Source organism: Garra rufa, chromosome 23 (assembly GCF_049309525.1).
Source record: "Garra rufa chromosome 23, GarRuf1.0, whole genome shotgun sequence".
Taxonomy (NCBI): Eukaryota; Metazoa; Chordata; class Actinopteri; order Cypriniformes; family Cyprinidae; genus Garra; species Garra rufa.
The window spans coordinates 36,347,000-36,359,381 of NC_133383.1; the positions used below are offsets into that span (position 1 = coordinate 36,347,000).

General features: G+C 35.2%; 1 protein-coding gene across 1 annotated transcript in view; it reads left to right on the plus strand.

The window, feature by feature from the left end:
* itga2.2 (integrin, alpha 2 (CD49B, alpha 2 subunit of VLA-2 receptor), tandem duplicate 2) overlaps positions 1-12,382 on the plus strand; it is a 36,345-nt gene that overhangs the window by 211 nt on the left and 23,752 nt on the right. The window contains 4 exon segments of the mRNA XM_073829083.1: positions 4,957-5,080; positions 11,748-11,857; positions 11,975-12,069; positions 12,171-12,285. Of these exon segments, the coding sequence (XP_073685184.1) occupies positions 4,957-5,080; positions 11,748-11,857; positions 11,975-12,069; positions 12,171-12,285 (444 nt within the window).

Below are 12,382 nucleotides of genomic sequence, written 5' to 3' on the forward strand. Positions count from 1 at the left end.
GATCAGTTTTAGCCTTTTTGTTTCCTATAAATGGGTCTGAAGAACACTTTTGTGGTTCACTGTATAAATGAGCATGTAAATGCACTTTCAAACAATTTGGTATTTTATCACATGGAGTAGTTTGGTGTTAACATGTGTTGCTTTTTGACAAACAAAAGCTATTTCTATTTAAAAAAGTATTTTTGAAGTACATTTTAACATTCTGTTGCACAAAAATGTATTTAAGTGTTTATAAATTGAACTGCACCATTTCAGTCTACATAATTAATATATATGCTTTTGTTAATAGGGTTGATAGTTTTAGTTCATTTAGCCATTACTAACACCGTTTTACAGATCTAGAAAGTACTAAATGTTTATTAGAAAGATTATTAAATTTGGCTATTTAAGACCATCCCATTAGCAACCAAATTCTTCAATATCTAGACTAGTTTGATTGTTGTTTGCATTCGATTGCATTTTCAAATTTGTAAAAATGGAAGTACATGAATCAGTTCAGATTGAAAACTGAAACTGCAGTTGATTTTTAGTTCTTATCATGCTTTACACAGGACTGAATTAATAGTGTAAACAGTGGAATCAGATGTTATGTGTTTTAAGTGATGGGAAAGAGCTGGCAGTGTTTAAACTGGACATTTAAAAGCTTCCGTTGTTTGAGTTTGTGTGGTTTCCACTGGGTTTGAGAGTAGCACTTGTCAGTTTGTCGGTTGATGTCAGACTGTGGTGTATGATATGGTATATGCTTCATTGGGCAACAGCTGTGCTAATGTCAGTTCTAGTAACTTTTTTTATTTTAGTTTGCATGCTAAATGAAGTCATATTTATGCAAACTAAATAGGTACACTAGAAAATAGTACAAAAGCTGTCACTGGGGCGGTATTTTTTTTCTAAATGGTTTTAGGGCATCTGCATACTGGACACTGATCCTCCTCCCCATCAGGCAAATGTGCAACACTCTTGTAAGCACACGTTCTACACTTCAACACAGTGCTAACCACAAACCATCTCTGTTAGAAACTCTATTAGATGTCCAACATAGCTGCACATTAAACACTAACAGTTCTTTCCATTTAATCATGTATGTTTTATGTTTGATCAATAAAGAGTCAGTCCGTGTCAGCTCAACCAAAATTAGGGTTCAATTAGGGAATTTAAGTCATTTTCATTAATATGCTTAGAAAAAAACACTACCGGTGTGCATCTTGAGACAATACAAAGGCACTGATATATTTTAAGATCAGTCAGTGCAAGTTTCTTTCAGTTGAAACAGCTCAGACTTACATTTTAGTCTAGGACTAGGCTTAAACCTTGTCTGTGAAACAAGGGGGTAGTGATGAAGGCCAAAACATTAAATGTCCTGGATTAATATTTACTCATTAATCCACAATTTTACAAAACAGGGTCAAAATGACCATTTTCACCTGAGATTTAAAGGCAAATTTATACAGTAAAAATACAGTGTAAAATATGACTCTAGAAAGATGGAAGCATCATTATATTATTTTTACACGGGTATTGGTCGGTCTGTTGACTTTAGCTATCTTTGTTGCATTATGTGCCAATGGTGACCATTTAAATATGGAGAAAAGGCACTTTTTAAGCTTTGGCATCTTCATTTTCAAGACCCTCGATGGTTCAGTTCTAGAGATATTACAATTTCGATATGGCTCCAGAAGTAAATTGTTAAATTGTACACATTTCCAGTGGTCAAAAACCAAATGTGATCACTTTGCATTCAGCTGACATTTTTTTTCTTTTAAAGACGAAGGTATGAAGAACAAATACACTCTTCAAAATAAAGGTGCTTCACAATGCCATTGAAGAACCTTTTTTGTCTAAATGGTTCCATAAAGAACCTTTAACATCTGTTTCACAAAAGGTTCTTTGTGGCAAAAGAAAGTTCTTCAGGATATAAAAAGGTAAGAAAGAGATGGTTCTTTAAAGAACCTTTGACTGAATGGTTCTTTGTGCAACCAAAAATGGTTCTTCCATGGCATTGCTGTGAACAACCTTTTGAAGCACCTTTATTTTTAACACTGTAATGTTAAAACTAGAAATGTATCTCATTTTCTTCCATTAAAACAATTGCATTGAACATACCTGTCTGAGTGCAGTGCCATAAATATTCTTTTTCCAAAGTTTGTGTTCCTGTAACTCAAGAAGTATTAAAGATATCTGAATATGATTTTAGATTCTGGAGCTTAATAAACTTTTCTTTTGTAATCTTCATTTTTAAGGCCCTATATAATTCAGTTCTAGAGATATTGGGATTTCAATGCAGCTCCATGTCCAGATTGTTTAATAATACACATTTTCAGTGGTCAAAAACTAAATGTTGGTCACTTTTCTATAAAGCTGATATTTGTTGTGTTTAAAAGGACAGTTCAACAAAAAACAAAAATTCTGTCATTAATTACTCACCCTCATGTCACCTTTACTTTCCACAGTGTACCGGCAGATTTAATAATTATGAATGTGTCAGGGACAAACAGCAAGGGGACTGCATTAATATTTTAATAATTTATTGATAAACTGGTGCTTTCTTTGTTCACAAGATAAAGATTAAGTCGACGACACTGACTCGTCATCTCCGCAGCAGTGACACTTTATGCAGGTTTCATACAGATTACATAATCTCAGAATATGTTTTCCATTTGACTTGGTTCATTTAAAAGTAGACATTTCATTCTCTATAGATACATTTTTCATGTCTAAGGCGGAGTTTCAGAGTTTCATGTTCAAATTTACAGAGACGGAGATGGCAGGAAGTGCATCCTGTTTGTTTTACTTATTTTACAAAAGCGCAACGTTTCGTTGTTATCTGATTATACACAAATAAACGTAGAGTCTTAACAGATTCAAAAGATGTATTACTTTTGTCTGTATGACCAAAAATGACTTTTTGTATTTTAAGAGAAAGTGACCGCACCGGTGCCTCCATCTGTCATGCAGTGAGCGCGCTACTGTTCAGCTTCCACGCTCAGCACAGACACTTTAACACATTTTTCTTTGAGTGGCCATGTAAAGTTGCTACTACATATGTTTCAGATGAAAAAAATTAATTTGAGGTTGATGAATGCTAGGTGAGCGTTTAGATGATGTCCTGCGCAATATTACCACATAGACCAGCTGTTCTGATCTCACCACTTCCTGTGGAATTTTTTTTTTTGTGGCGTTAATGAACGGTTAATAATAGACAGCAACACAACTGACTAAAAAAAGTCCATGTGACATTTGAAGCTACGAGAATACTATTTGTATGCAAAGAAAACAAAAATAACAATTTTATTCAACAGTTTCTTCACTTCCGTGTCATCTTCAACGCATGTTCACGAGAGTACCATGACTAATGTACTCTTGGTTCTCTTGTGAACGTGTCAGTTGACATGAAAGAGAAGAGGTTGTTGAATACAGTTGCTATTTTTGTTTTCTTTGCACACAAAAAGTATACTGGTAGCTTCATAGCCTTACGGTTCAACCACTGATGTCGCACGGACTATTTTAATGATGTCCTTACTGGCTTTCTGGGCTTTGAACCTGTCAGTTGCATTGCTGTCTATGCAGGGTCAGAAAGCTCTCTGATTTCATCACAAATATCCTAATGTGTTTTCTGAAGATGAGTGAAGGTCTAACAGATTTCAAATGACAGAATTTTAATTTTGGGTGAACTATCCCTTTAAAGAGAAATGTCTGAAGAATAAATAACTTGTATCTTGTTTCCCCCCTCACAAACTAATTAATATTAATTATAGAATAATTATTTATACAAAATATTATTACTAATTAACGTGACTACAAAATGGTCAAAACGTAATGATTAAATGGTGTAGGATGCTTGGCAGTAGTGTTGTAGTTATTGTCTGTTTTGAATGGTGTCAAAGATCAGCATCTAAACTGGCTTCCTGATCATAATGCAGGCATTGCACTGGAAGCACATTCTCTGAGCCCTTTTTCTCTCTCGTTAACCTCACAGTCTGACCTCTCCTCCCTTTGTATCCGTTCAGTTCGTGTTCACGACTTAATTCATCCTTTGTCTTATTTCATGTGTCCATCAGTGCTGTCTGCACACTACACTGTTTAAAGGCTGTCTTTGTGTGCCTGTCTCTTAATGAATGGAGAACTCATAAAGAGGACATACTATACATTACTTCATTCGTGGCTTAATGGATTGTGTTTCTCACACATATTTTTAGCAGATTATCTCATTCGGCTGAGCTTTAGATTAAAATAGTAATGAAGATAAACAGAGAGACCAGATGGCCAAGATAGATGGAGATGGTTAAAAATGCACAGACTCATCAGAGTGAAGCTGTGCTCAGGCATGTTTTTAAATTTATGAGATGAGTTTCTAAATCAGCTCAAAGTCAACTAAACACTTCCTTGTCAAAAGTCAGTAATATATATCAGTTAGTATATATATATATATATATATATATATATATATATATGCAATTATGTGTCAGTGGCTATTAAAATAAATTTTTAGAGTTATTAAATTGAAACTTTTCTTGAAAAAAGTTTAAAAGGTAACCCATATGAAATAAGTGTAAATACAAAGCTAATATTTTTAGAACTTGACACATTTTTAAACAAAATTATTTTAAAAGATTGCTCTTTTATCACTGACACATCCATGTCATTTGACCCATAAAGCTCTGGCACAATACAGCGAGGTTTATCTCTGTGTTTATGTGAGTAAATATTGTTTACTATCTCCATGAATCCCTACATCAAAGTTTTGCTGCACATCGTCGTTTCATCTCTCGTAGGTCCACCTTCATGCTGTGGCTTGTCTGCATATCACACATACCTATTAAAGAAGAGAAGATATAATGTTGCATATCAGACCAGATATTGTTCTGCTTCCTCTTGTTTTCCTGTTAGTGTTGTTGGTATAATATGTGAATGTTGCAATATTTTCTAAGAGAAAAGGCTGATGATTGCATGTCTCTACAGGTTTCAGCATCGATAACGCTCAGGGTTTTAATGTTGGGACTTCTGGAGCTAAGATCTTCTCAGTGTCACCAGCAGAGCAGTTTGGTTACTCTGTTCAACAGTTCAGCAACAGTCAAGGAAAATGGTAAGATATATAAAATAGAATTGAAATTGTGTGTTTATTTTATTTACTTAAACTACCTTTTTTTTAAAGAAGTCTCTTATATTCAGCAAGCCTGCATTTATTTGATCAACATTTGTAAAATTGTAATATTGTAAATATTATTAGAATTTAAGTTCTGTTTGAATATATTTTAAAATGTAATTAAACTTTTTTTTTAAATGTGGTCAAAAATTTGCTAAAAATAGAGTAAAAAGAGAAATATTGAGAAAATATTATTAAAATTAAAAAGAAAATGTTGTCTGTTGTAATGTATTGCGTGTAGCGCTGAAACCCTATTGTAATTGATAGAATGGTCACAGATCAACAATCTCCACGTAAAACTGTGCAGACCAAACCGTAAGTTGTAGAGACTTACACCGTCTACAGCGTCACCAAAGCTCGCCCCAATTGGCCTGACAGGGGCGCTACAGCGATCAAAAGTATGAAATCGCTCAAAACTCCTGAACCAATCAGTCACAGGCTCAAGTGTTTTATGTCATTGGAATCCTTGGCTCACTGCAGACAAAACACAATGATCGTGAGCCTGGCAAAGTTTTTGTGGTATTTAGGATTTTTTGCAAAACCTACTTTTGTGAACTAGTCCTAGGTTTTTCACCTGATCAGAACCAAACAAGTGCAGAATATCAATAATTATAAAAAAAAAGTCTAACTTTTGACTTACCGTCGCAAAGCGTTCAAAAGGGCAGGGACACTTTTAGTAAAATGCCTATAACTCCTGAATGTAATGAGAGATCTTCACCAAACTCACAAAAACTTATGTAAGAGCTCAATCTGAGGTTGCAGGACAAAAATTGTGGAGCTTGGCCACTATTAGAGGGAAAAAACATAAAAATGGCTATACCTACGCAACCATTTGTCCTATCAACATGAAAATCGCTGTGCGCGCTCCTGTTCCAAAGTGCCACAAGTGTCTATAAGGACATTTGCGTATCTCAATAAAACATGGCCGCCATTAGCTGATGAAATTTGAGCTCCTCTTAGACATGGTTAATGGAGGCTGATCAGAGCGAAACTCTGTGGGCCTGTTTGACTTACAGCCCCAAAGGTCTAAGAAATTTAAAATAAATTGGCCATGGGGGGACATTAGTCTTTTTTTTTAATGTCGTAAACGATTGTACGCCACACGTTTTTCGCACATATGCGCGATATTCGTATCATACAATAGAACTTTGCCTCTAGAACCACTGCTGTCAATCAAATCGTTTGTTAAATGATTGGAAAGATGTAAAAAAAAAGAAGCCTACTTTTGTGAGCTAGTCCTAGGTTTTTTGCTCAATCTGAAAAAAAAAAACTGCAGTACAATTCTCTAGACTTACCCTTTATCCTTTGGGAAGCTGTAACAAAGTCATTTAGAAAAGGGGCCTGTCTGAATTTACCCCAAAAACTTCAAAACGCCACAAAACCTAGTGAGCACCTGCAACAGATGATTCTAAACAAGCATGCAAAGTTTTTATTTACAGTGGTGTGAAAAAGTGTTGGCCCCTTTCCTGATTTTTATTTTTTTTGCATGTTTGTCACACTTTAATGATCATCCAACAAATTTAAGTATTAACCAAAGATAACACAAGTAAACACAACATGCAGTTTTTGAATGAAGTTTTTTTATTATAAAGGGAAAACAAAATCCAAACCCACATGGCCCTGTGTGAAAAAGTGTTTTCCCTTCTAAACCTAATAACTGGTTGGGCCACCCTTAGCAGCAACAACTGCAATCAAGTGTTTGCAATAACTTGCAATGAGTCTGTTACAGCTCTGTGCAAGAATTTTGGCCCACTCATCTTGGTAGAATTGTTGTAATTCAGCCACATTGGAGGGTTTTCCAGCATGAACCACCTTTTTAAGGTCATGTCACAGCATCTCAATAGGATTCAGGTCAGGACTTTGACTAGGCCACTACAAAGACTTCATTTTGTTTTTCTTCAGCCATTCAGAGGTGGATTTGCTGGTGTGTTTTGGATTATTGTCCTGCTGCAGAACCCAAGTTCGCTTCAGCTTGAGGTCACAAACAGATAGCTGGACATTGTCCTTCAGGATTTTTTGGTAGACAGCAGAATTCATGGTTCCATTGATCACAGCAAGTCTTCCAGGTCCAGAAGCAGCAAAACAGCCCCAGACCATCACACTACCACCACCATATTTGACTGTTGGTATGATGTTCTTTTTCTGAAATGCTGTGTTACTTTTACGCTCCAGATGTAATGGGACACACACCTTCTGAAAAGTTCAGCTTTTGTCTCGTCAGTCCACAGACTATTTTCCCAAAAGTCTTGGGGATCGTCAAGATGTTTTCTGGCAAAACTGAGACGAGCCTTTATGTTCTGTTTGCTCAGCAGTGGTTTTCGTCTTGTAACTCTGCCATGCAGGCCATTTTTGCCCAGTCTCTTTCTTATGGTGGAGTCATGAACACTGACCTTAACTGAGGCAAGAGAGTCCTGCAGTTCTTTAGATGTTGTTGTGGGGTCTTTTGTGAGCTCTTGGATGAGTCGTCGCTGTGCTCTTGGGGTAATTTTGGTCAGCTGGCCACTCCTGGGAAGGTTCACCACTGTTCCATGTTTTCACCATTTGTGAATAATGTCTCTCACTGTGGTTTGCTGGAGTCCCAAAGCATTAGAAATGGCTTTATAACCTTTTCCAGACTGATAGATCTCAATTACTTTCTTTCTCATTTGTTCCTGAATTTCTTTGGATCTCAACATGATGTGTAGCTTTTGAGGATCTTTTAGTCTACGTCACTTTGTCAGGCAGGTCCTATTTAAGTGATTTCTTGATTGCGAACAGGTGTGGCAGTAATCAGGCCTGGGTTTGGCTAGAGAAACTGAACTCAGGTGTGATAAACCACAGTTATGTTTTAATAGAGGAGGGGGGCAAACACTTTTTCACACAGGGCCATGTGGGTTTGGATTTTGTTTTCCCTTCATAAAAAAACCCTTAATTTAAAAAATGCATGTTGTGTTATCTTTGATTAATATTTAAATTTGTTTGATGATCTGAAACATTTAAGTGTGACAAACATGCAAAAAAAATCAGGAAAGGGGCCAATACTTTTTCACACCACTGTATTTATCTTAGAATTGTGGCATTGCTTTTAGGCCCTTTATTATATTTAGTCTAATTAGAGTTTTATTTGCGAATAATAAGAAACTCATGCAGCAACACTGTATTACATAATTATATTTCATACAATTTGCATAAAATCACATTATGCCAATTAAGCAAAACTCTTTTCCCAAACACATATTCTGCAGGAGGAATTGTAGTTATAAATATAACTAAAAAAAAAAGTAGAATACATGACTTTTTCCCAAATTGTTTATTTGATTTTGAATGGGTCACATGACCTGAGAAGCAGCCCTGTGACATGCTGAGTTATGTATGGATGTATAGTAGCGCTGATGTACACATACTCTGATAGCTGTTCCCCCACAGTATCACTCCTCACAATACACTCTATACAGCACACACACACTTCCTGTGGCCATTAAATTGGCCTGTATCCGGGAGATCACAAAGAGGCCAAGTTCCTCTAGCATCTATCTGCAGGAAAATGAAGGTCTTTCCCTCATATCCACATAACAGCTACGCTAATACATCCTCAGTGCCAGCTAAAACTACATACTACATACTTGTATGGTCAATATACAATGTTTCCTCTAAAGCACAAAGACAAGTTTTAATCTACACTGTGCACAACTTCCCTAACATCTGCTAACTCCATAATTACTGCGCAGAAGGAATACTGAGTCACTTCATATCATTTATTGTGCCCATAAATGTTACTGTTCGCTTGTGGTCACCTACACTGCCTAGACAAGCTTTAAATGTGAGTATTTCTTCAGAGTATCTCTGGTGTGTGTCAGGTCAGATGAGGCATTTCCTGCTCTGGCGTGGGCCGCTTTGGAGGGTGTTGGTGACATCATGTTTGTTGTACACTTCCTGCTTTAGTGAATGGTGCTGATGTCATCATTCTCCCTGTGAGTCCAGCATTAGCTCTGTCTGACCTCACACAAAACACACATCAGAGGCCCTTAACAACCATTTCTATAGACAATGAGTCATTATTACCCACAGTCCATTTAATCAGGATGCCTTGTATGTACTTATGTACGTCATGTTTTCTGAAATCCCCTGAACTTTCCCTACACAGAATCCCAAGGGGGTAGGTTTGCTTTTGACATTGGTGGGGACATAAGAACAACTGCATTACCTATTTACTTTAACTTCTTAGGCAATATTAATTCTATGACATATTTCAGATGCATCTGAAATCACAAAAACATATACATATATGTAATTATATCAAAACTATTGCTAGAGACAATTTGGCAGTTGCTAGATATTGGTAGGGACATGTCACTAGTGTTCATCCCCTAATTCTAAAACTTCTATTTCTTTTTTACTCATTAGAAGCACAAATCCATTTGATCTTGTGAGAACTACACTACCGCTCAAAAGTTTGGGATCCGTAAGACTTGTAATGTTTTTAATAAAGTCTCTTATGCTCATCAAGGCTGCATTTATTTGTTCAAAATTACTGAAAAAAAAACTGTAATATTGCAAAATGTTATTACAATATAAAATAATGGTTTCTATTTTAATGTACTTTAAAATATAATTTATTCCTGTGAAGCTGTTACTCCAGTCTTAAGTGTCACATGATCCTTCAGAAATCATTCTAATATACTTATTACATTTATTATCAGTGTGGTTTTTTTTTTTTTTTTGTGTATTTTTTTTTTTGGAGCCTGGGACTATTTTTTTCAGGATTCTTTGATAAATAACAAGTTAAAAACAACCGCATTTATTCAAAATGTACTGACCCCAAACCTTCAAATTGTAGTGTATAGTTAGAAAACCTTTCTATTTTAAATAAATGCTGTTCATTGTAATCTTTTATTGATCAAAGAATGCTGAAAAAGCATATAGAGGATCATGTGACAATGAAGACTGGAGTAATGATTCTGAAAATTCAACTTTAATTACAGATATAAATAATTTGAGGATTTGAATTAATCTTGAATTAAGATGGGAATTGTTTTACATAATAATATTTCACAATATTATTTTTTTTCTGTATTTTGAAAAAAATGAACACAGCCTTGATAAGCATAAGAAACGTCATTAAAAAACATCAAAAATCTTACTTCTGTACAGAATTTCCAAAACACAAGTGAAGAAGAAACCAAAACAACAGTTGTTTCCACATGTTATTTAACATAATGGTCAGACATAAAACAGCATCAAAACCATAGATATGTAAAACTGTGTAAGGTTTTGGAATAAAAATGTCGACCCACGAAGAGTTAATAATGACTGTCAAGCTTTGGGGTGTTGATCAATTCCATCTATGTTTTGATTATCATGAATATTATCATGTCTTTTTTTTTAGCTTTTTGTTCAAAGTGTATTTATTTATTTTATTTAGAAACTTACCCACATTCAAGTGTTTATAAAAAAAGAATGCATGAAGCTAGAAGAAAAGGTTTTTGTTTACAAGCAGATACCCTGTTCTTTCCTTTGATGTTTTGTATGTTCAGATATTCATATCAAATATATACAAATGTATACCTAAATAAGGACATAGTAGTATACTTAAAGTATGAAGTAAAGTTAACTTAAAGAAAACTTACGAGTGTATTTGTAGTGTAAAACTACTTATTTAGTAGTTTACTGAGACTATACTTTAAAGTGTACTAAAAATGCATAAAAAAGTATTTAATTAGTAAACTATCAGTATACCTGTAAGTTCACTTTTAGTATACTTGCAGTACAAACTAAAAACACTAATGTAAACTAGTTGTGTACTCAAAGTTTACTACTCTTATATTTAAAGTATACTTAAAAGTATAGTTTTATATACTAGAAAGTGGGCCAATTTAGTCCCAAGGAGTGTTGAAATAGTACACTTAAAAGTATACTACTAGTACAATGATATTTGTGTACTTACTATATAAAGTATACTTAAAATATACTTGACCTTTACTTAAGTATATTTATTTAATAAAATAAACTTGAAGTATACTTCTTTTTGGTAAGGGTATGCACACCTGAATATAAGAAGTTTTTCACTTCTAGCCTTCATGTACAATTATATATTACTTACAAATTATTAAATACTAAATTAATAGTAGTTAAGATTAATATGATTTGGAATTGGTAAAATGTTCTTGGAAAAAAAATATGATCGGCATATCAACAGACTGTACATACACCACTCACATTTGAACCCTATTTGTGCAACAAGCCTGTTTAAAGGAGGAATGATGATGTTTTTTTTTCTGTCTCAGGATGTGTTGTGATTGAGCTTGTGTGTCAGTGTTTAAGGAATGCTAAGGAGTGTTTTGTCTGGGCAGAGCATCTTATCACATTGTGGTGACCTAGTCCTAGTAGTGATACTCTTTGTAATTTAGTGGGTGTGTTTAGATTGTAATGCATGCCCAGTGCACCTACACACAAGTAATCTTAGATATGCTTTCAGATACACACCCTACTGTGCCACTGGTCATTAAACACTGTTTTTGCAATCCTGCCATGTAGAATATCCTTAATAACTACTCTGTGCTCAGCAGCCTCACCCTCACCTGTACTTCAGGATGATACTTAAGTACTAACACCTCCCATTGCTCCTCAGGCTCCTCGTGGGTTCGCCATGGAAAGGATACCCTCAGAATCGGAAGGGAGAAATCTATAAGTGTGATATTAACAGCCCTGGAGCAGGCTGTCAGTCACTTAACCTTCAGAGTAAGCAAACGTTTCCCTTCAGTGTCCATGAGGCAGTATCATGGATTTTAATATTAAGTCTTCAAGAATTATTAAGTAGTACAACTGAAGATGTCACTGTGTTTAATCTGCTCCCAGATTCTGTCAATATGCCAACCATATCCAACAGCAACAACATCAACATGAGTCTCGGTCTTACTCTGACTCCAATAACCAAAAACGGCGGGTTTATGGTGAGACTGTTGTTTTCTGTTAAGTCGACTTTCTAATTAGCAATCATTGGTATTTCTAACAATATTTTTTTTTTTTCTGTGTGTTTAATTTTTTGTTTCAGACGTGTGGTCCTCTGTGGGCTCAGCTCTGTGGAAGTCTGTACTTTTACCCAGGAATCTGTGCTGAAGTGACCCCACAGTTTACACTCCAGTCGGCCTTCTCTCCTGCTGCTCAAAGTATGAATGCACTTCTGTGTCCTCACTATGAAAGTTTAATGTTAGGACTGCCCTCGACTAAAGTTTTTTCTGGTAGTCATTCATTTTAAGCATTAGT